Source organism: Rhinoderma darwinii, chromosome 6 (assembly GCF_050947455.1).
Source record: "Rhinoderma darwinii isolate aRhiDar2 chromosome 6, aRhiDar2.hap1, whole genome shotgun sequence".
Classification (NCBI taxonomy): Eukaryota; Metazoa; Chordata; class Amphibia; order Anura; family Rhinodermatidae; genus Rhinoderma; species Rhinoderma darwinii.
The window spans coordinates 35,375,889-35,399,851 of NC_134692.1; the positions used below are offsets into that span (position 1 = coordinate 35,375,889).

The window sequence follows — 23,963 nt, forward strand, 5'->3', positions numbered from 1 at the left end:
ACAATACTTTTATATTCCGGACCACGACTACGCACTAACAACCTTCTACTACCTAAAATAACTAATCTGAAAAGCAGCCCTGGAATCAGGCTCCGCTTGGGCCGCTGCCTCATTAATAGCAGGTAGCCAGCTTTTTATGTCCTTTTTGCGGTTTTACCTCCAGTGCTGGTTGCCTGGTGTGTGACTTTAAATGGATTAGATCCCAGTATTTGGATATGCCTGCCAGTCATCCAGGTAGTGTGTCTCTTAGTGCTAGTGGTATCAGGTGGCAGTGTTGTAGTTTGGTCTGTTAGAAAGTGGCAGCTATTAGGGTAGGAACACACAGCGTATTCAGAGCGGATACACTGCGTCAAGCTGCACAGCATATCCGCCCTGAACACCGCACGGAAAGCTGTCCGAAAAATCGCTCCACACCTTTTCTGGTGGAATTTCAGCTGCGAAGCATCGCCGGAATAATAATTATAAAAAAAAAAGTTCATATTCCCTCCCAGCACGCAGACCGACCTCCTGGGATGACCTTGCAGGCCATGTGACGCTGCAGCAGTCACATGGCCTGCAACGTCAACCAGGGAGGCCGGACTGGAGAAGTAGCATGGAACTCTGGGTAAGTATAAACATTATTTTTTTTTCTTACTTGCGATTTTTGCAGCGGCATTGCTGTGATTCCGCCGCAAATATCGCATCACACACCGCTTTGTTGCAGGTTTAAGCACCCTATTGAATTCAATGGGAAAACCCACAACGGAAGAGCTTCGAATAAACAGCATTAATGGACATGCTCCGGTTGAAGATACCGCACGTCAATTTGTGTGCGGTTTTTTTCGGCGGCATTCTTCCGCACTGTGGGGACGAGATTTGTTGAAATCTCACCCACTGCTGCTACTGTAAAACGCTGCGGGTTTTCAGCAATCAGTTGTGGAAAATACGCAGTGTTTACAGTCTGTTCGTACTCTCATTGTTGATAATTTACTAAAAACACATGTATGGAGAGTAGACCGGTTAAATTAAATAGACACTAAATACACTCTGCTTGAATCCTTAAAAATAATCCCAAAATTCTATTTTAAGACAGGAATTTTTGGCTTAAAGATCGTTCAACTAGAATGTAAAATTTTACAATCAAATGCTGGCCCAATTTGCCAATACGTTAGCTTTAAAAGCAAAGAAAACATTCAACTCAAAATCTGTATAAGTTAGGTAAAGCAAAGTCAGAAAAGTGAGGGTTTCCTGTACCTTTAGAACAGTGTATTTTGTGAGCGGAGATACGTCACACGTTTGCGAAGGGTCGATAAATTGCATACAGAGACTAGCAGAAATGTTATCTTCTCTTCGCTTTCATCCCACATGCCAAATAAAATGTGCATATTTATGGGTGATTAGGGGCACACAGCTGCGGTCCCATCATTGACATGGTTCAATAACTCTATAGGACTACTCATTGTGGCTGAAGATAAACCTCAATGCAGTTTTCATATATGTAATATTGCTGAAGGCAAGCCATTTTTGTTGTGGCATTGTTGGAGATAAAATTTGCTAATTAATGTATTTTGCAGTTCTACTATTCGCCCAGATTTAGAATATCCTGATACAAAACCAAATTTTCCAAGTGTCCTGCAAAGTTCAATTAACCATTATTAAAGCCACTCCACATGGATGCTGGCTATCCTCTGCTTATGTGCCGACTATGCAAGTCTTGCTGGTTTTCATTATTGTCCTGATTTTGCTACTTTATAATGTTTGTACTCTTGTTACTCACATGTGTATACTTTTGTACTGGAAAAATCCAAAATCTCTTATTTCAATAAAAACACAGTTGAAGGAAAAAAAACAAAAAAAACACTACATTAAACCAGACTTTATTTACATTTAACAAAAACATAAAAACACACAAAAGGCACATGTATTGGTGTGTACCATTGTCGTACATTTATAAATATAGCTCAGCATTCAAGTACAATACAAAACTTTTCCTATGTTATTTAATGTAAACATGAACCAAACAGCAAACACATGTAGCAGGGTCTGTACATGAACTACAGAATGACATCCCTACGAAGTAGGCGCCAAAAAATACTTGTGTGCGTTCCTCACTAAGAAAAAAAAAAAGTGGTAGTGATGGGTTGGATGTTTGGAGAGACCCTTTAAAAGTACCAACTGTGGTCCATTCACCACCCAGACACATCACACACGCATCGGCAGTTCAATATATAAATATCCTTGGTTCAAAATGTATTTACCCAAACCCTCTGCTTTCTTACGGCTACATGTAAAATAAATAAACCTGCAAACGTATTACTTTAAAATAGTGAAAAATAAAATATGCTGCTATGGAGGCCTTATAAATTCTTGGTACTAGGCCAGAGACACATCCAGTCAAATTCTAGCGTGAAATAGTATAATGTACACATTAACCAAGTGCTATACTGATGCGAATGACTCATAGATATGGCACATGATTGTGGACGCGAGGCAGATCTAGCTAGAGTTGTCAGGAGTGTTCATTTCACAAGAAACAACTTGTGAGACCTAAGCTGCCATAGACTAAAGGAGGCGCATAGCACATTCACTCAGTTTCCATTAACGACTCCTCGGTCTCATTAACATTGGTTGGTGGTACAATTTCTTCAGCCAAATCTTGCTCTCCCTCTTTCACAGTTTCATCACATAACTCTTCTGTGCATTGGCCCTCTTTGCCAACATCTTCCTCCGCATCTGGGGTATCTCCTACAACCGATGGATCTGCTGAAAAAGGGAGGTGTAAAAAAAAAAAAAAAAAAAAAAAAGGTATTAATATTAATGCTCATCTATAACGCTTTGTCTGAAATGGCATACGGATAAAATAAATATATTACATATACACACAAATATTCCTTTCCATTAACCCCTTAACGACTGATATATCCGTCGCAAGCAGGTGTTAGTTCCGGCATAGCGACGGATATATCCCTCACTCTGACCGGGTGGGTACTGCCAGTGTACCCACGCAATCAGCGGCAGGAGCGCGGCTGTTATACACAGCCTGGCTCCTGCCGCAATCGAAGCGTGCTCCGATTCCGGCAGTTTAACACCTTAAATGCCGCTGTCAAAAGTGACAGCGGCATCTAATGTGTTAGACAAATGCACCAGCGGGCACCGCATAAATGTTGCCACATACCCTTAAAAACTACAATGGATAAATTCAAAGAACACGCATAGGTATGTATATACCCGTGCGGGTTTTCTCTTTATCCATCTAATGTGTTGAAAAATGGAGGGAGCTCCCTCTGTCACCCGATCGGCGCCCCGCAAAGAAATCGCAGGGCGCCGTTGGGTTTTGCCACAGCAGCCGGGAGCCTAACAAAGGCCCCCAGGTCTGGCTTCATCTGCAGAATAGATTTCCTGTCAGTTTTACACCGACAGGCAATAATGCTTTGGTATACTAAACATACCAAAGCATTATATAAATCGATCAGCAGATCGCATGGTGAAATCCCCTGGTGGGACCAAAAAAAAAAAAAAAAGTTGAAAAAACTTAAATAAAGTTTATGAAAAAAATAAAATAAAAATATAAGTAAATAAAATAAAACCACTTTTTTCCCAAAATAGTAGTTTTATTTAGTAAAGTAAAAAAAAAAAAAAAAAGAAACATACACCTATATGGTCTCACCACAATCGTAACGACTCAAACAAAGTTAACGCATTCATTAAACCGCCGGGTGAACGGCGCCCAAAAATAAAATGGCAAAACACTTTTTTTTTCTCCCATTCCCACCATAAAAAAAATAACATAAAAGTTAATCAATAAGTCCCCTGTACCCCAAATTACTACCAATGAAAACTACACCTTGTCCCGCAAAAAACAAGCCCACATATGGCTACATCGACGGGAAAAAAATAAAAGTTGCAGCTCTTGAAATGCAGCGATGCAAAAACAATTTAGAAAAAAAAAAGTTTGTTTTGCAAATGTAGGAAAACATAAAACCTTTACATATTTGGTCTCCCCATAATCGTGCCGACACATAGAATAAAGGTAACATGTTATCCATGCCACATAGTGAACGGCGTTAATTTAGAACGTGAAAAACAATGCTGGAATAGCCATTTATTTTAAATTCTTTCCTAAAATAAAGTTAATGAAAATTATTCAATATATTATATGCACCCAAAAATGCTGCAACTGAAAAATACAACTCGTCCCGCAAAAAATCAAGCCCTTCTACGGCTATGTCTACGGAATAAATGCAACAGTGAAAAAACAAAAAAATAATCCCTGGTCATTAATGCACAAAATTACTACCGGAGGAAGTTTGGTCTTCCAGTTCTTCAGTGGCGGCCTGCAAAATACTGGTGGAACTTTGCGAGTCCGTTCTTTGCATTCTCTCAGGGTTTAATTCTTGGAGTCGTGGCGCTTGTGGACGAGTTTTTCTTGCAGGATTCAAGAAAAAACAGTATGCACATCTGAATGCTATAAAAACAAATGAGTATAAGTATAAAACCTAAAAGTGAACCAAATTTAAAACCTGTAGACTGCAAACAAGACCACAAAATACTCACCATTATACATATACATTATATATAGAGTTTTGCAAAATATTGCTTTTGGATGCATATAAAAAGTATTTGGTAGCAATAATAGCAAACAACGGCAAATAGAATACTAAATCTAATATTTTTTTTCTTCTGTTTTTGTTTCAAAAAGTATATTTTCATAAGAATTTATAATAACACTAGACATGAAGATGACCATGTTCAACATTTGTGAGTGAAGATTAGCATAGCATAAACCACAAATAGTCAAAGACAGTAAGCCTGTCCCGTGGAGCAACATAAATAAAATAGCCCACAGCCTTCTAGAATGTGCTAGGAAGCTTTGTCCAGTAAGTAAGAAAAAATAAGTGGAAATCAAACTCGTTAATAATCACAGGCAGTGTAACTCTGCAGCAAACCTACATACTATACTGGGAGAAAGACCATTTTTTTATTTTTTAATGGTTTGGTTTGTTTTGTATATGCCACTATATTCTTGTCTATGAGTATTATTCCTGTATGTATGTTGAATTCTCTGGACAGTCCACCACAACAATGATCAGGAAAAACCCCCCCCCCCCCCACCCCAAAAAAACCATCTCTCCTTCATGTTGCAGAAGTAAAGCAATAAGTATATCCCGCATGGTGTTTGTGTTGTCCTACCGAAAACTTAAGAAACCATCAACAGGCAATGGACTGCTCTATATCAACTCTAAAACCACAAGAGCTAGACATTGTAGTATTTTTAGTCATCCTCTTTGTAACCTATAATCGATTGGCTTTTCTCATCTAGGACATTCCTATTGCTTGAAAAGCGACACTTAATACAAGTAGTGCTACAGACAAGGAAAAAAAAAAAAAAAGACAGCTGTACATTGACATTTGAGGAACTAGTCTTTACAAATACTATATGCAAAGGGCCCACAGCTCAGACTGCATGCATTGGGTACTGACCTGGTAACTAGTGATACTAAATTATATCACTACTTCACATAATAGATTTTAAGAGTGAAAAAAAAAAAAGTACAATTTCTTTCCAGATGGCATATTATGCCCCATATTACAGAGTGTGGCTCATGATATGGGTTCCCGTCACAACAAAGTGTTACATGGGCAATAATGTATTTAAAATGGGCGCCATGTAATGCTACATTTCCAAAACGAGTGGCCACAAACAGCTCTTCTCAGTCATAAGCTGTTGGAGAAGCCAGACCCGGAGCAATTGGCTGGTCGCCAAAACAGCTTTATAATAAGAAGGGATTGTCCAGTTGTGACAACACATTGAAGGTGAGGTTCAATCCTAAAAGTTAATCCACTGAGTTACTTGCAAGTTGCTGCAGGCATGCTTATCAAAGCAAGTTTTATGCACACACATTGTAAAAGGCTCTGTCTGGATGAATGAACCTGCAGTGTAAAAAGTAATTGCATTTAGAGGTCCAGAAGACCAATTCTTGCACGCAGAGTTTTTACATAAGATAGAGTCATAAAACAAGAGCACAAGCCGTCTCTGAAACAACTTGAAACCTTCAGAAGCCCTTTAAGGTTCTATTTTGGTCTTCTGGGAATATCCACAAAGATCAAACTCGATAATATGGACTCACTGGCAGGGTTTCTCAACTTACCACAAATGAACTGGTTTTCAGCATGTCTGCTGTAAAGTGATCACAACAAGGTAACCTATTATTGGGATGATCTAGGCACAAACACAGCAAACTGCACAATGGACAACGGTTATAGAGAATACAATGAACTTTTTGCAAGGAAAGAAATGCTAAAGCTGATTTTCCCTGTAAACGATTACTACACTTATGTTGTTCTTCTCACTGTTTTTAACACAGGATTATAGCAAAGAGAGTAAATTGTTAGAAAGACGAACTGCATAAATGAAATCCAGCACCCGCCTAATCAGGTGCCAACTTTCATTAAGACAGACCCAAAACCCGTGCTTGTTTTGTAGAGTTTGATCACAGTAAACATCTGAATGCCGATGACAAAAATGTGGTAAATTAACAAACAAATATTAGGTAAGGCAGAATTTATATAGTAAATTACCAGCCTTAGGCCACATTCACATGGCAGTATTTTGACACTGATGACCTAACCACAGGATAGGTCATCAGTATATGATCGGTGGGGGGTTCGACACCGGCGCCCTGCACTGATCAGCTGCTATGCAGTGGTTAGTGCCAAAAGCAGAAGGCTCCGACCACTGCATAGCGGCCGTGCTGAGTAACTGCAGCTTTCCTCCTATTTGATTGAATAGGAACAAAACAGAGCAGGGTTACTGCAGAATGGCCGCTATACCGTGACCAGAGCCTTCTGCTTCAGGCACCGACCACTGCATAGCACCCGGTGCACGGAGGCAGCTGCAACAGCCGATAGGTGCAGGGTCCGGGCATTGGACCCCCACCGATCATTTACCGATGACCCAGAGTGTGGACAGGTCATCAGTATAAATAACAGCCCCGAACCTGGACAACCCCTTAAAGACTGTACTGAAGCGGCAATTACATAAATTACACTATAGTGTAAAAATAACTAAAATAAAAATCAATATTAAATAAATACTCACCAACATACTCAAATTCTTCCCTTAGCGCCATTCCATTGTGAGAAAAGCATTGTTGGCAAATCAAGGCGTATCTTTTGCAAAAAAACATAAGTGAACATTAACATCAAGGGATCAAACCAGTAGGAAAATTCAGATAAATTATTGTGGTCTTGAAGGGTCAGTTCACACGTTTAATAAATACTGCGGATGTTCCGCAACAGAATTCGTTGCGGAAAACCCGCAGCAAATACAGTAGCAGCAAAGTGGATGAGATCAAACAAATCTCATCCACACACTGCATAAATACGGAGCGGAAAAAACTTTCAGAAATTGACCTGCGGTGCAGAATTTTAGTCCGCAGCACGTCAATTGTATTTGCATAAACGCTGCTTATTTGTTTGCGGGAATTCCCCATTGAATTGAACGGGGAGGTAAAGCCCGCAACAAATAGCAGTTGTTGCATTTTTTTGCGGCGGGTTTGCAGCGATTCCGCTGCAAAAAACAATTAAAAAAATTATACCTACCTAAGAGTGTTTCCTACCTCAAGGCCGGCCTCCAGGGGGTGACGTTTCATCCCACGTGACCGCTGCAGCCAATCACAGGCTGCAGCAGTCTCCTGGGATGAAGAGGTCATCCCAGGAGGCCAGCCTGCTAGCAGGAAGGCCAAGTGCTGCAGTTTTTCGCAGTGGACATTCCGGGTAAAAAACTGCCCCACAGGAGTTCCCTGCGTCATACAGGGCGGCTACGCTGCGTGCTTTTACGCAGCGTATCCGCCCTCTCGGAACTCAGTCTTAAAGAGGATACTTTTTTTGTCAAAACGTGGATATTTTTGAGCTGATCAATTTTAGAATATCTTTAAAATCAGTGAATGCGCCATTATTTTACCATACAGGACTTGCATAGACAGTCATAGATTAAAAATGGCAACATCCTGGCTGCCTGCACCTGCCACTAGAGGGAGCTTCCTTCCTGCATACAGTTTTATTATGGAGTTAAATTTACCCATAGAAATTACCACTATGATCCGACTGATAAAAATCATCACGATGAAAACGGACATTCCAACTAGCAGAAAATATATTTTTTTATTCTTTAAGAAATTTTTGCCATGATTTCCACAGTATATAAACTGACCAGATCCCACTGACATCATATTGTGGGTCAGATTGTTATCTGTAAACTCAACTTTTTTGGGACAAAGTTCCAAATAACCTCGTTTTCTTTTTGTAGATTTAGCACAAGTGATTCAGTGAATCAAAGAACGTGTTTACCGTAAACACTGCAAAAACTTTTTCCAGGGAGCTAGAGAAAGCGTTAATGGAAAGCCTGACCATTTTCTTAGATTTATAAGGTATGGCTTTATCCAATTTTAATTAAAAACTTGTCATGCACCGCAATAGTCAGAATGAGAAGCAGGTATACTACTGCAATCATATAAAATCATCTAATGTAATGAATGGAATGTTCTCCTCATTTTCTTGTTCATTGCAAGCATCTAGGACATTAGTCTTACAATCTCCCCATCTCCCAAAAGCATATTTTATAAGCAATTAAGCTTTACTCAATTTTAATACCATGATTATATTTCATTCATTCCCCCATTTTAATGATGATCAAATTAATGACCGCTTGACTAACGCATCTCCAACTTATTTAATGGGTATAGAAAAGCTATTATAAGTATTAATGATCCATGAAATCTAATATGTAATCCCATATAGAGCCGGTACACTGTATATTTAATCAGCTTTGTATTAAGACAGAACATGATATTGTGCAGAAACTTCAGACTGTCTGGTTTCTGAGCATACATAAACATTATACAGTGAGACGGATACCTGCTGGCCAATAGATCAGTATAAGCAGTGAACTGTATACAGAGGAATGCTAGGAGAACACAGATTATGGGACCAGCCCCCCCCCCCCCTTGTGGATTGCGCCTCCACCACTCCCCCTTCTAGTAGATCACGCCACTGTAGCTCCCACAAGGCCGGCGTCGCCATCTACAGGGACCTGGCGTCACCATCTACAGGGACCTGGCGTCGCCGTGTTTTCAGGGGATTGGGACAAAAAAAATTTAAAAAAAAAACCCTATCCATTTGGAGACACGGGTGCAAAATGGACATGAAAAACTGACAATTGATCAGTTTTTAATGGCCATTTTTTTTCATGGTCGTGTGAATGTAGCCTTAATGACTAGGACGCCACAAGTCCCGTTCACATGCACCGTGGTCGGGCCGGGCAATCCGGCTGAGACACGTACCGTTTTTCACGGTGCAATCACAGTCGTGTGATTTATTTAAAAGATCATCATGGGGACAGTACTGCACAGGATACTGCTCAGACACGAATGTAATCTCTCCCCAAAGTGCCCGTTCGGCGCTATCTGCCTGGCACTGCTGCAATTTAGACTGCCCTCATCTGCAATGTCGGAGACCAGCTGAGGTAGCGACCGGCAGATAGGGACGTTAGTGCACGCAGTGGATAATGGATTATAGATTCTGTTAACCTATTCCCTGCCGGGGAACACAGAAGTTATCAATTAGATATAAGTTTTCCAATTGTATTTCGGATTAAAAAAAAAAAGTATTTGCGGAGGTTAAAATGAGTGAAGTTACGTACAATTATTATAGCAGTATATGTTAAAAAGTTATTTATAATAAGAAAATACTTTATGAAATTATCTCTTGGTATGACTTAAATAAAACTGAAAAAAAAATCTGAAAATGTAGCTTTTTCAACACTATGGGCGATTTTCGATCTGAATCTCGATTTTATGTTTTGGCAGAATCACCAGCCCTACACCTCAGGAGAGTTGGGCTGACACGGAGCCTGATCTCTTTAAACGGCAGAGCGCTATGCAGCCTGATCTGCCATTAAGGTTAGAACTGTAGATAAATGCATTGACTGCACAGGACGTATATCTACAGATTGGCGGCGGGAAGCGGCTAAAGAAGCAAACAATTTCCTTGACTTATGTCAAGCTTTTCAGTTTTAAATGCACAAAAGCGTGCCAAATTATTTTCATGCATTTGTCTCAAGTTACCTGTTCTGAGGACCATCACCAACTAGGTATTCAATAACTCGATCGACAGCACCCCTCTCCCGTGGAAGAATTGGTCTTGCCAATGGAGGTCCTGGTGGATGAACTGCTTTAGAAAGGAGGGTGGAGGAGTTAAAAAATAAATAAATAATGATATATCTATATACGCACAGTCTAAGATCTATATAAATTAGCAGTGGTCAGATTTTCCCAATATAAGACGAGAAAACCACTGGATCAGATATTATGAATACCTTGGTTGCCTTCACCATCTACTTACAATCTTGTCATTGTTGTTAACAGGCTATAGACACATTTGGGTTTGTTTTTTTTTTCATTGAAATTCATTTATTTTGTGATAAAATTCACTGGCAGACCTTTGACTTGATAGGAAAAATTGTTCAGGAGCCGTGCGTGGTCAGCTATGCCGTCAGTGCAGCTCACTGACTGATTCTGCTCAGAACCGCTTTTTGCAGCTACTTTGTACTGTGATGCGTAAGAGAAAATTATATATATTTTTTTTTTAATTCAAAGTTAAAATTACAAAAAACTGTTTTTCTCCCCACAAAAATTAAATAAAAAAAGAAAATCAAATAAGAAAAGACCCCAAGGGTGTCCGTAATCTTTAAAGTAGTACGTTTATCTGTATCGTATGTGTATAAAATAAATTTTTCCTAATATCCAGCTCAACAACTTGGGACACCTCTATCCACATTAGTCTACTGATTAACCCCTTCAGGTCCAGGCCATTTTTTATTTCGTTTTTCTCTACCTGCCTTCCGAGGGCCTTAACTTATTTTTGCCGTTCACAGCCGTATGAGGGCTTGTTTTTTTTGTGGGACAAGTTGTAACAGTGAACGCAGGCAGTGTGATAGTTTAGAGTTCGTTGCTAAGGAGTAACTGAATGCAAAATGGTTATCTAGTAAATCTCACTAAAACTGGATTGGTTGAATTTAAAGCATAGGTTTAAAAAAACATTGACCTTTAAAATAGGGTAAAATGTATAGTCGTCATCCTATATTCTATTACAGATATGGTAAAATGGTGACCAATAAATCCCAGCTTTTACAGAGGGCCAAGCTGATATCATGTTTTTCATAAACTCTTTGCATTGCAAACAAAGTGTGGCATCTGAAGCAAATTCAAGTAATATATATAGGGCATGCTGCGGATTTAACAAAGCAGCTTACCTTAAAGTCCACACAGATTTTTATTTTGGGTACAAACCTACAGCTGAACGTGACCCTAATGCCCTTTATTGGCTGTCACTAAGCATTTGCAACTGTGTAAAATACCAAGAGAAGTCACGCTAAAGAAAATAAAACAAAAAACACAACTACAGTACTTAAAGAGGCTCTGTCACCACATTATAAGTGCCCTATCTCCTACATAAGGAGATCGGCGCTGTAATGTAGGTGACAGTAATGCTTTTTATTTAAAAAACGATCTATTTTCACAACGTTAGGAGCGATTTTGGTTTATGCTAATGAGCTTTCTTAATGCCCAAGTGGGCGTACTTTTACTTTCGAACAAGTGGGCGTTGTACAGAGGAGTGCATGACGCTGACCAATCGGCATCATGCACTCCTCTCCATTCATTTACACTGCACTAGAGATATAGATATATCACTATGTGCAGCCTCATACACAGCGATTCTGCTTGATTAACGTTAATTCAGTGTCCTGATAATGAATACAGATGGCCATCCAGCCTGGACGTCATGTGTACTCAGAATCCTGACACTTCTGAATCTTTTCTGTGCGATTTACAGCGAGGGAAACTAAATCTCGTTTACCTCCGTAACCTCGCGAGATTTCGTATCCGTTGCTGGAATCTCACAGAAAAGATTCATTACGGTCAGGATTCTGAATACACATGACGTCCAGGCTGGATGGTCATGTGTATTCATTATCAGGACACTGGATTATTGTTAATCAAGCAGAATCGCTGTGTATGTGGCTGCAGATCATGTTCTAGTAAGAACGCGATTCTGCTGTCTAAATGAATGGAGAGGAGTGCATGATGCCGATTGGTCAGCGTCATACACTCCTCTGTACAACGCCCACTTGGTCGAAAGTAAAAATACGCCCACTTGGGCATTAAGCAACTCATTAGCATAAACCAAAATCGCTCCTAACTTTGTGAAAATAGATAGTTTTTTTAAATAAAAAGCATTACTGTCACCTACATTACAGCGCCCATCTCCTTATGTAAGAGACGGGGCACTTATAATGTGGTGACAGAGCCTCTTTAAGGTTTCACGATTTCAAATCTGACAGTATCCAGCATTTTTAGAGGACATCCGCTTTCTGTAGAACTTGTGCAGATCTCTTTACAAATAGAAAAAAAACTGATATTTAGAAGAAAACCACCACCTAAAAACAGCCTGAACTGTTGCACATTATTTGGATTTGCATCCCAATGTTTATAAGGTGCTTCGAAATGAACCAGAGTATCAAGAGGCACATTACTATACTTCAGCGCTTTCCTCAAACCGCTCTTTGGATTCATGTGCCTCTCCAGCCATGCATCTTGTTACTCACGCTGTTACCGACAGCAGTAATTAATATTAACATCAAAGCGATCATTGTGGGACTACTGGTCATTCTGTAGGTTTGGCATACTCTCAACTACCTGCTGGTTAACAATTTTCAAACATATGGGATCACAGTAGAAAGGAATTATACAATTGATTCTCCCTCCAAACAATGTGAAATATGAACAGGAACATTTTATATCAAATTACTACAACTTGCTACATTCTGTGCATTAATGACAAATATTCTTGGGAAATAAAGCAGATAAAAATGTTACGGACCTGGGAGGAGATATTTTAGGTGATATTTTTTGCCTGTGAAGACTTGAACGCTTTTTGATTGCTAGCTACCGATATTTTATTGGTGTGCGCTGTAGCTCAATATAAATGTGTACAACTGAACTCCTAATGCCATACTTTGTAAAATACTAAAACTGATTGGATGCACAGGGAGGCCAAAACTGTCATCTGCTACTCGGGTTAGAAACAGTCAAGCTTCCCAGCTGCTCTCTTCACAGCGAGTGTCCAAGTACACAATGGGCAGGCAATTCAGAAATTCCATTCATTCCCCTTCTTATAGAATAGGGGATGGGGGCATACTGGACAAGCTTGCAATACAGATCGCAGCCTCTTTTACATGAATAACCTTCTGGCTTTTTGCATCACTCATTTCGTAAAGTTGAACTCATATTCCATAATAGTTAGTGGGTGTATAAAATCACAAGACCAAAAGAAAAAATTAGTTTGGATCAGAGCACCCAAGACGCAGCCACCTTTTGGTCTCTGTATAGACCGCAAGACCTAGAGATTCAAGTGAACCGAACTTACAACAGCATAGTGTTCTGCGGATTTCTAAGCTTGATTCACTCGAATGGTGCAAAGTCCAGTGCTTGCTAAAAACGCAGTTGCATTATAGCCGTGTGATCGTAGCCTTAGGCCTTGTGGATACATAGATTTGTTGCAGACATGCTGCTGTATATTTTCCACAGTGAAATTAGAGAATGCGGCAGATTTTTAAATCCACAGCATGTTCATTCTGTACTAGACATTCACTGAGGATTTCGCCCCTTTCAAATCCGTAGCAAAACCCACACGTAACCCGGAAGTCACCAACAAATCCACTACGTGTGGCGTACCCTTACAGTATGAAAAACAGCCAGACATACCCCACTCCGCAAGATCTACTGCTTGAGGATCCTCCAAATCAAAGACCAGGTTGATCAGCCAAATAGCACTTTGCACTGGACTTGCAGAGGGAATAAAATGAAGGAGTCATGCACGGCCCCCTCTGGCTTCATGCGATTTAAGATCTAGATATAGTGAATGGGACATTGCTGCAATACCTTGCACAGCCACTACAAAAGCAAAGCCATGTTAAAGACAGAACCGGAATAAAACCTACGTAAACAATGAAGAGACCGAAGCTCTCACATCAGTGCCTCATCCCCATCAAACAGCTAATCGGCGGGGGTGCCAAAAGTGAGACCCTCACTGATCTAACATTGATGGTCTATCCTAAGGATCAAGTTTAAAACCCCAGATAACCACTTTAAGCTATAAGTTATCACACTGCAGCAAGTTATCAGTCAAGATAAAGATTGCTACATTTGTATATGCTTATACACAAATCGAGTCACATTATTATGACCACCTCCTACATTCGACGTCAGCAGTGCATAGCACATGAAGGAAGTGAGGTGTCGTGGGCTGACTTGGTGGGTATATAAGCTGTGTGATAGGATGTCTGAACACATCACTCGTCGTTGCCATGGGTAAAAGGGCGAGCAGAGTTGCAAAAAGGGATGATTGTCTTCCAGCCCAAGGGTGGCAGTATTTCTCAAACAGCGCAGTTTGTAAACGGTTCGCATGCTGCTGTGGTGAAAGTATATCGTGAGTGGACAAATAGCACCATTGGAAATAACCGATGTGGAAACTGCAGTGCACCACATGCCATTGTGGTGGGAGTTGAACGTTCGCTACGAAGGTGTGCGAGGGCCGGACGACATGCTACAGTGGAGCAGCTCACCATTAAAATCAACCAGGGGGCTACCAGACTCGTGTCTAGAACAGTTCAGTGAACCCTACTAAGTATGGGGTGCCGAAGCAGACGGATGGTCACTGCTCCTATGCTAACAAAGGTGCATCGGAAAAAAGGCTTAAAATTGCACGGCAGTATCGGAATTGGACCACCGATGATTGGCAAAGGGTTTCCTTCTTTAAGCGGTCACTCTTTCGGGTTCATCGAATGGATGGACTTTGGCGTGTCAGCAGAGAAATACCAGAGAACAAACACCCTGCAACCATTTCTGGAAGAACACAAGCTGGTGGCGGAAGCGTTCTGGTCTGGGGAATTTTTTCATGCCATTCCCTGGGCCAACTCATCCATATGGAAGGCACTCTGAACCGATTTGGGTATGAATCCATCGATGCAGATCACGTCCACCCATACTTGCTGTTTGTCTTCCCTAGAGCGGATGGAATCTTCCAGCAAGACAATGCGACATGTCACATGGCTAGAAATGTCCAACAGTGGTCGGAAGAGAACGACCAAGACTTCCAAGTACTTCCCTGGCCCCTAATTTGGCGGACTTTAACCCAATTGAGCATCTGTGGGACCACCTCGATCATCTTGTTCACTCTATGGATCCTTCCTCACGAACCATCCAGCACTGGGATGCACTGCAGCCAGCATGGCTCCAGATACCAGACAACCTACCAGCACCTTGTTGAGTCCCTCCCGGCCCCTCTAGCTGCTGTCCGTGCTGCACACAGCGGTTACTCTGGGTATTAGCTGGTGGTCATAATAATTTGACTCGCCTGTGTAGGTCTTTTACAGTGTGGAGCAGGATGGATGGTGCATGACAAGTAGCTTATTCTTGCCTAATTTCAAAGGAGAGTCACCAAGACAGGCTTATTGCTAGTAGATTAATATTCAGTTACAATTCCTTTAGTAAATGAACACTAAAACCCAATCTTATAAAATTTCAGTGCTAATGTGAAGGATATTTGGCACAGTGGATTAAAGGCTATGTACACCTTTGAAATCATTTTTTTTTATTTTTTATATAAAGTTACACAAAACACAAATACTTATTAAAAATTATTTTTACTTTGAGATACAGCTGCTTTGTATCCTGTATACAGAGCAGCTGTATCTAGCGCTGACACCTAAATCAGTCAAGTCAGCGTCACGGACTGGTTCAAAATAAATTTTTAAATAAAAAGTATTTAGAAAGTTGCACAAAACACAATGGACATTTAAAAAACAAACAAAAAACAAAACAAACAAAAACACAATTTCAAATGTGTACACAGCCTTTATGTATACACTCCATCTTAAAATGCCACTGTTACTCATGCTTCTCAAAGGGAGGCACCAAGTTCTTGATGAGGCACGGCATGCCTCACATCCAAGATTGAGGAATTTAAACAGGCCTAAGACATGCTTCCAGGAATTAGTACCGTAATCTATTACAGATGCAGGAAGACATTATCCTGTGCAGATTGGCAAAGGAACAAGAAGTGAACTGTCTTGCAGCAGAATATGCGGGATCATGGAGAAAGTTGCGTAGAGTGGGAGTACGGTGGCTGGCACTGGCATATATGTCTCTTATTTTACATTAATATTGACCACAGAAGAAAGTTTAAGTTCTGAAAAAAACTATGCACCGTATTCTTCTACTTAAAGAACAAAAAAAAGACTGACAAGTCATAAAAAATAGGATATCACATCTAAAGCATGCAAGTAAATAGGCAAGTTAAAATAAAGGCGTGCTAAACAAAAAAAGTCTCTGAAAAGTTTAAACAAGTAAATACAACCTGAGATGAGCATCTTTTGCTACCTATGTAGTTTTTTTTCTTAAAAATGGCGTAATTTAGCGATTATGTAATTTGAGACAAAAAAATAAAAAATAATGACTTGTGGATAGCGAGGGTGTATTTACACATTAACAAAAACATTTGATGCCTATCGGTCTATGTTGACTGATTCTAGACTGATAAGCTCTATAGACAAAATCTTTAAAACAAAACTGCAGGTATTTGTAAAGTAAGAATATATATTCTAGACGTGTTTGCCTTTATAACGGATCCATATAAATCTGAAGCTTTCCTAAACCCAAGGCTGTAAAAAGGTATGTTATATATCGTTGACTACAGAACACTGCAAAGTTTTATTGCCATTTAAACAAAGAAGCCATAACAGTTAAACGAGCTCCAGCAATAGGCTTCAGTATCACAAGGTGCCAGCTGTAAAGAGTTATGGCTAATTGAATATGGAACTCCTGCTTAATCAGATAACTGAGCTCCTATTTCCAAATGAAATGCCATTTCCATGGTGTCTGAATATTACCTGGTTTATTGGTAACCAGAGAAAACGATATAAACTGTAAATAACAGTAAGTGCTCTGTTTACCCATTCCAGATATTGCAGTGGCAGGCGATCCAGGGCGTCTTGGTACGAGGCCTGACTGTAATCCTGGCTGAACAGTCCGCTCAGGGGGTCCACCAGGAGCTGAAGCGTCCCTTTGAAGACCAGGAGTTGCCGCCAACATCCCAGGAACTTGGGGAGTTCCCTGGCTTGGGTTTACTGGGGTAGACACACTTATATTTCTTTGAGCTGCCGTCCTCTGGCGCAGATCTGAGGGAAGTGTGTACAGTACATAAGAAATTTAATGATACTTTACACCCTGCTGAAAGCAAGTAATAGAGATCACGTAACACTGTAAAACTGGTCACCGGAAAAAAAACAAAATGTGAAAATAAGCGACAAGAAAATAAGTGGTGCAAAACTAGAAGTACAAATGGAAAGTATTTGGACAGAGTTGCAAATAAAAGACAAGTCATAACCTTCAATCCACTTGACCATTTAAACCTTGTAATAAACTCACCCCCCCAAAAAAAGAATTGCCTACAAACGAGTACTTCCCCCTAATATCAAGTGATTTCTTAATTTAAGACGATTTGCCTTCTAACAACTTGTTACAAAAAAGTTTCTCCATCGGTTTTGATAAAGCTGGCCGACAGCCATTTTTTTATTTTACACTACATTTTTCTTTTACTTTATCTTTTTAAATGATGAGATGTCCCCCAAAAAGGGTCAGAAGACCTATAAATGGATTTTTTTGTGAATGATTTTTCACACTACATTACTTTACAACTGCCAATTTCAAGGCTGTGCTGGGTCCAGTTACATCCAGTAGTAGGGTCACATGACCAAATACTTGGCGATCACAAGTCCACCAGAACCAATGGGAGTAGCAGTAATGACCACGCCTCCGCCGAGCACAGTGTAAACAGAGATCGGGGAGGCAGAAATGGCAAAGTATGGTTTCTGCCTTCCCTAGAGGGTGCTTGGCTGCCTGAACCACAACTGCACAACCTTCCATTTAACCTGCAATCTTCCATTATTTAACAGCACTGTTGAAAAGTGTCCCCTAATTACAGCTATAAAAAGGCACATTTGGTGGTAATTAAAGGGACTGTCACCTCCAAAAAAAACAAACTATAAAAAAAATAATCTGTTAATAGGACCTCTGGTAGTCCCATCAGCAAGCCCAGCAAGGAATGAAAAATGATCGCACCCAATTATATTGCAGGGCCCATTCCTTGCTCCAAAGTAACGAACTATGGGGCCCTTCTTCACAAGACTGACGCTGGCTACCGTCAACGCGTTACGTGTGACAGCACATACAACGTCCTGACATTGGCGTCATGGCATTATATGAACCGCTGGGCAGCGTCAGTCTTGTGAAGCAGGGCCCCAGCCCCAGAGTACGAGGCAAGAAGACCCACAAAGGGTCTGAATTACTTTTTTTTTTTTTGGGGTGGGGGACTGGGGTATAAATTAATTCAGGTACTCTAATTTTGGGTGTAAATAAAATTAGAAGTCTGCGGTCTAAATTTAGATGTCAGGTTGTGATTTTGAATTAACGTAGGTGTCTGATTGGGGGTATAAGTTTATTTAGGGGTCTGAATTCATTTAAGGGTTTGGTCGGGGTATTAAATAATTTTGTGTCTGGAGTCTACGCAGGTGACATAGGTGCGATATAGAAGGAAAAAGGCATAAACTTCATGTAGGCATGCCACGCGCTAGAGGATCATAGAGTCTGCAGGAGCCAGAACTTTCTCACCCTTGGCCTCGCACAGAGCACGCGTTCACTGGTCTTCCCCCTGCTCCTCCACAGAGCCCCTGTCAGGGTGCAGAGCCCAACTCCCGCCCCTCACATTCTGCTCTTAGACCACCACTCCCAGAGAGCTCTGCCATCTAGCATCTCTCCACCTTGTCCCCGGACAAAGCTCCTGCCCCACTACTGTCTCCGCCCTGCCCCTGGGCACTGCCAATTTGCATCTCACTGCAGTCCCCCTCCCACTACTTTGTTGCCTCTGCGATTTTAAAATGAACGGAACTTTTCTCAGTGTAGCCAAATAATTTTATCATTGTTTAGGTGAAATTGATTTCCTCTATTGTAGCTGGTTCAATCAATAAAAATTGCCACAAAAAAAATTATCGGAGTCCAATTATGGTTCTAAGTTTCTCAATCCTTTAGCTTATGTGGCATCTGTCTACACATTTTCTTGTAGATGCAGCAGATAAAAATTGGAGATTGTTTTTTGGTTAGGCAGAGAAAATTCAACCTATCAAATCAGTGGTACCCCCAGCAGCCAGGGGTAGGGGGACTAACATGTAGGATCCGATAAAGTAACGTTTAGGATTCCGACAAAATTCTCAGGTCTATGGAGTTGTGTGAAAAGATTTAGTCCAACAACAATGCAGATTTACACGCCCTTCAGGGTTGATGGAAAGCTGGACACTGTAGTGGCTGCCACTAGTAGTTGTCACCTACCAACTGGTGCAGGAGAGCAAGTGTAGTTGACGGCTTCTGAATCTTTTTCTACTTGAACCTCACCAGATAGAACATGGTGATGCCTAGGCCTCACCTTAGATTGAGGTAATTGAAAAAAAAATCATGAACTACACAGTCTTAAAACTTGTCTCCTAAACCCACTAGAAAAAAAACAAAAGGGCGTTCTAGTTATGTTGCCTTAACCTGTGCAGCGTATAATCACTTGTCAAAAATGCCTTCTCAGCAACGCCTCACCAACCACTGGGGGGCACCTCATCAATAAGGCCCACCTCACAGTTTAAGAGGCACTGGTGCAGTAGAATATTAACCCCACTGGGAGACTGGAAAGGAATAGAAGTTCCTAAAATAATTATGTTAGGACTTTTATATATAGTTTCCCACCCAATTGTGTCCTTAAATTGAGCATTTTATAGGATCTTAGGAAATAGGGCAAACCTCGGAGAGAATATTCAATTCCAGATTTAAAAAAAATTAATCTAGTCTTCGTTCTTTATTTAATCTATATTAAAACAGAATAATTTACACAGTCTGCAAAGCTCAAAAGGGCTACAAAACAATTGCTATTATTTAATGGGGTGAAAACATTCTCTGGTACTGCTGAAGGCATTTACATGCCAAGCATATGCCCTTTGATGAAGAGCATAAAATGAAAAGGAACATTTCAGCCAGAAATAAGCCAGCACATAGTGTTCCTTAAACTCTGTTCACACTGCATTTGAGCCCTACATTTGGCTTTTAACCCCTTCCCTCTTTAGCCACTTTTGACCTTCCTGACAGAGCCTCATTTTTCAAATCTGACATGTGTCACTTTATGTGGTAATAACTCCGGAATGCTTTCACCTATCCAAGCGATTCTGAGATTGTTTTCTCGTGACACATTGGACTTTATGTTACTGGCAAAATTTGTTCGATATGTTCAGTATTTAATTGTGAAAAACACCAAAAATTAGCGAAAAATTGCAAAAATTAGCATTTTTCTCAATTTAAATGTATCTGCTTGTAAGACAGGCAGTTATACCACACAAAATTGTTGCTAATTAACATCACCCATATGTCTACTTTAGATTGGCATCGTTTTTTGAACATCCTTTTATTTTTCTATGACCTCACAAGGCTTAGAACTTTAGCAGCAATTTCTCACATTTTCAAGAAAATTTCAAAAGGCTATTTTTACAGGGTCCAGTTCAGTGGTGAAGTGGTTTTGAGGGCCTTATATATTAGAAACCCCAAAAAAGTCACCCCATTTTAAAAACTTCACCCCTCAAAGTATTCAAAACAGCATTTAGAAAATGTCTTAACCCTTTACACATTTCACAGGAATTAAAGCAAAGTAGAGGTGAAATTTACAAATTTCATATTTTTCTGCAGAAATACATTTTTAATACAATTTTTTTTATAAAACAGAAGGTTTTACCAGAGAAATGCAACTCAATATTTGTTGCCCAGTTTCTGCAGTTTTAGGAAATATCCCACATGTGGCCGTAGCGTGCTACTGGTCTGAAGCACCGGCCTCACAAGCAAAGGAGCACCTAGTGGATTTTGGGGCCTTATTTTTGTTAGAATATATTTTAGGCACCATGTCAGGTTTGAAGGGCTCTTGCGGTGCCAAAACAGTCAAAATCAACCAAAAGTGACCCCATCTGGGAAACTAGACACCTCAAGGAAATTATCTAGGGGTGTAGTGAGCATTTTGACCGCACAGGTTTTATACAGAAATTATTGGAAGTAGGCCGTGAAAATTAAAATCAACATTTCTTCAAAGAAAATGTAGGTTTAGCGATTTTTTTTCTCATTTCCACAAGGACTAAAGGAGAAAAAGCACCGCAAAATTTGTAAAGCAATTTCTCCCGAGTAAAACAATACCTCACATGTGGTAATAAACGGTTGTTTGGAGACACGGCGTGGCTGAGAAGGGAAAGAGCGCTATTTGGCTTTTGGAGTTCACATTTAGCAGGAATGGTTTGCGGAGGACATGTCACATTTACAAAGCCCCTGAGGTGACAAAACAGTGGAAACCCCAAACAAGTGACCCCATTTTGGAAACTATACCCCTTGAGGAAATTATCTAGGGGTATAGTGAGCATTTTGACCCCACAGGTTTTTTGCAGAAATTTTTGCAAGTAGGCTGTGAAAATGAAAATCTACATTTTTTCAAATAAAATGTAGGTTTAGCTAATTTTTCTTCATTTCCACAAGGACTAAAGGAGAAAAAGCACCATAAAATTTGTAAAGAAATTTCTCCCGAGTAAAACAATACCCCACATGTGGTAATAAACGGCTGTTTGGACACACGGCAGGGCTTAGAAGGGAAAGAGCACTATTTGGCTTTTTAAGATCACATTTAGCAGGAATGATTTGCGGAGGCCAGGTCACATTTGCAAAGCCCCTGAGGGGACAAAACAATGAAAACGCCCAAAAAGGGACTCCATTTAGGAAACTACACCTCTTGAGGAATGCATCTAGGGATGTAGTGAGCATTTTGACCCCACAGATGTTTCATAGAATTTATTAGAATTAGGCAGTGAAAATAAAAACAGTCCTTTTTCTTCAATAAGACGTAGCTTTAGCGCAAATTTTTTCATTTTCTCAACAAATAAAGGAAAAAAAGAACCCAACATTTGTAAAGCTATTTCTCCCGAGTACGGCAATACCCCATATGTGGTCATAAACTGCTGTTTGGGCAAACCGCAGGGCTCAGATGGGAAGGACCGCCATTTGGAGTGCAGATGTTGCTGGATTGGTTTCTGGGCACCTGTGGGCCCAAAACAGTGGAAACCCCCCAGAAGTGACCCCATTTTGGAAACTACACCCCTCAATGCATTTACCAAGGGGTGTAGTAAGCATTTTAACCCTGCAGGTGTGTTGTAGAAATTAGTGTGCGCTCAATGTTGCAGAGTGAAAATGGGATTTTTTTCCATAGATATGCCAATATGTGGTGCCCGGCTTGTGCCACCATAACAAGACAGCTCTCTAATTATTATGCGGTGTTTCCCGGTTTTAGAAACACCCTACATGGGGCACTAATCTTTTGTCTGGACATATGACAGGGCTCAGAAGTGAAGAGTACCATGCGGAGTGGAGGCCTAATTTTGCGATTTACAAAGTATTGGTTCACAACTGCAGACGCTCAGATGTGAAATAATAAAAAGAAACCCCTGATAAGTGACCCCCACTATGGAACTGCACCTCTCAAGGCATTTATTAAGGGGTGTAGTGAGCATTTTCACCCCACAGGTCTTTTCCATAAATGAATGCGCTGTGGATGGTGCAAATTAAAAATTTATATTTTTCCCTAGATATGCCATTCAGTGGCAAATATGTCATGCCAAGCTTATGACGCTGGAGACACCCACCCCAAAAATTGTTAAAAGGGTTCTCCCGGGTATGACTATGCCATATATGTTGAAGGAAACTGCTGTTTGGGGACGCTGCAGGGTTCAGGGCCGAGGGAGCACCATTTGGCTTTTGGAGAGCGGATTTTGCTTGGCACTATATTTGTTTGAGTATTGCTGGTGTTTTATAATGTGGGGGTACATGTAAGCGGGGCGGAGTATATAAGGGGCATAGTCAGGTGGTATAAAAAAATAAAAATAATCCATAGATGTGTGTTACGCTGTGAAGCAATCCTTTCTGCACAGGCCGGTGTCGCACTGATAAATGGTGTCATTTCTTATCCCCCTTTTGGTCCACACTCCGCGCCTTTGTAGTTTGGGGGAATTTTGATGGGAAAGTATTATCCTGGTATAATACGGGCACCGTCGCTTCCAGCGGATATGTTTGGGCCCTCCCCTTCCTGGTTCCCTAATTTTAGGTCCTTGATAAATCGCCTCTTGAAACAGAAGAAATGTTCCCCTCGGGCACAACTGCATATTTTTTTATTTCCTGACTTATTGGAGCCATAACTAATTTTATTTTTCATAGACGTAGCGGTATGAGGGCTGGTTTGTTGCGGGACGAGCTGTGGTTATTATTGGTACCATTTTGGGGTACATGCGACTTTTTGATCACCTTTTATCCTATTTTTTGGGATGCCAGGTAAACAAAAAAACGCACAGCTTTTTTCGTTTTTTTATACAGCGTTCACCACGCATTATAAACTACATGTTAACTTTATTCTGCGGGTCAGTACGATTCCGGCGATACCTCATTTATAGCACTTTTTTATGTTTTAAAACTTTTTGCACAATAAAATTACTTTTGTAAAAAGAATGTATTTTTTCTGTCGCCAAGTTGTGAGAACCATAACGTTTTAATTTTTTTGTCGACGGACGTGTATGAGGGCTTGTTTTTGCGGGACGAGCTATAGTTTTTATAGGTACCATTTTTGGATACGTGCGACTTTTTGATCACTTTTTATTGTAATATTTGTAGGGCAAAGTGACCAAAAAACAGAAACTCTGGTAACGTTTTTTACGGGGTTTTTTTACGCTGTTCACCGCGTGCAATAAATAATATAATATT

General features: G+C 40.4%; 1 protein-coding gene across 3 annotated transcripts in view; it reads right to left on the reverse strand.

Annotated features, from left to right (window-relative positions):
• Positions 1–1,840: 1,840 nt before the first annotated feature.
• Positions 1,841–23,963, reverse strand: part of LNPK (lunapark, ER junction formation factor) — a 57,188-nt gene continuing 35,065 nt past the window's right edge. The window contains exons 9-13 of one of the 3 annotated variants that reach the window (XM_075829503.1): positions 17,051–17,275; positions 10,104–10,209; positions 7,079–7,149; positions 4,277–4,444; positions 1,841–2,739 (exon numbers count right to left, since the gene is read on the reverse strand). In XM_075829503.1, coding sequence (XP_075685618.1) covers positions 2,564–2,739; positions 4,277–4,444; positions 7,079–7,149; positions 10,104–10,209; positions 17,051–17,275 — 746 coding nt within the window. In that variant the 3' untranslated portion in view covers positions 1,841–2,563. Of the gene's footprint in view, positions 2,743–4,276; positions 4,445–7,078; positions 7,150–10,103; positions 10,210–17,050; positions 17,276–23,963 lie in introns of all 3 variants that reach the window. The other 2 variants (XM_075829501.1, XM_075829500.1) reach the window with 2 other exon arrangements.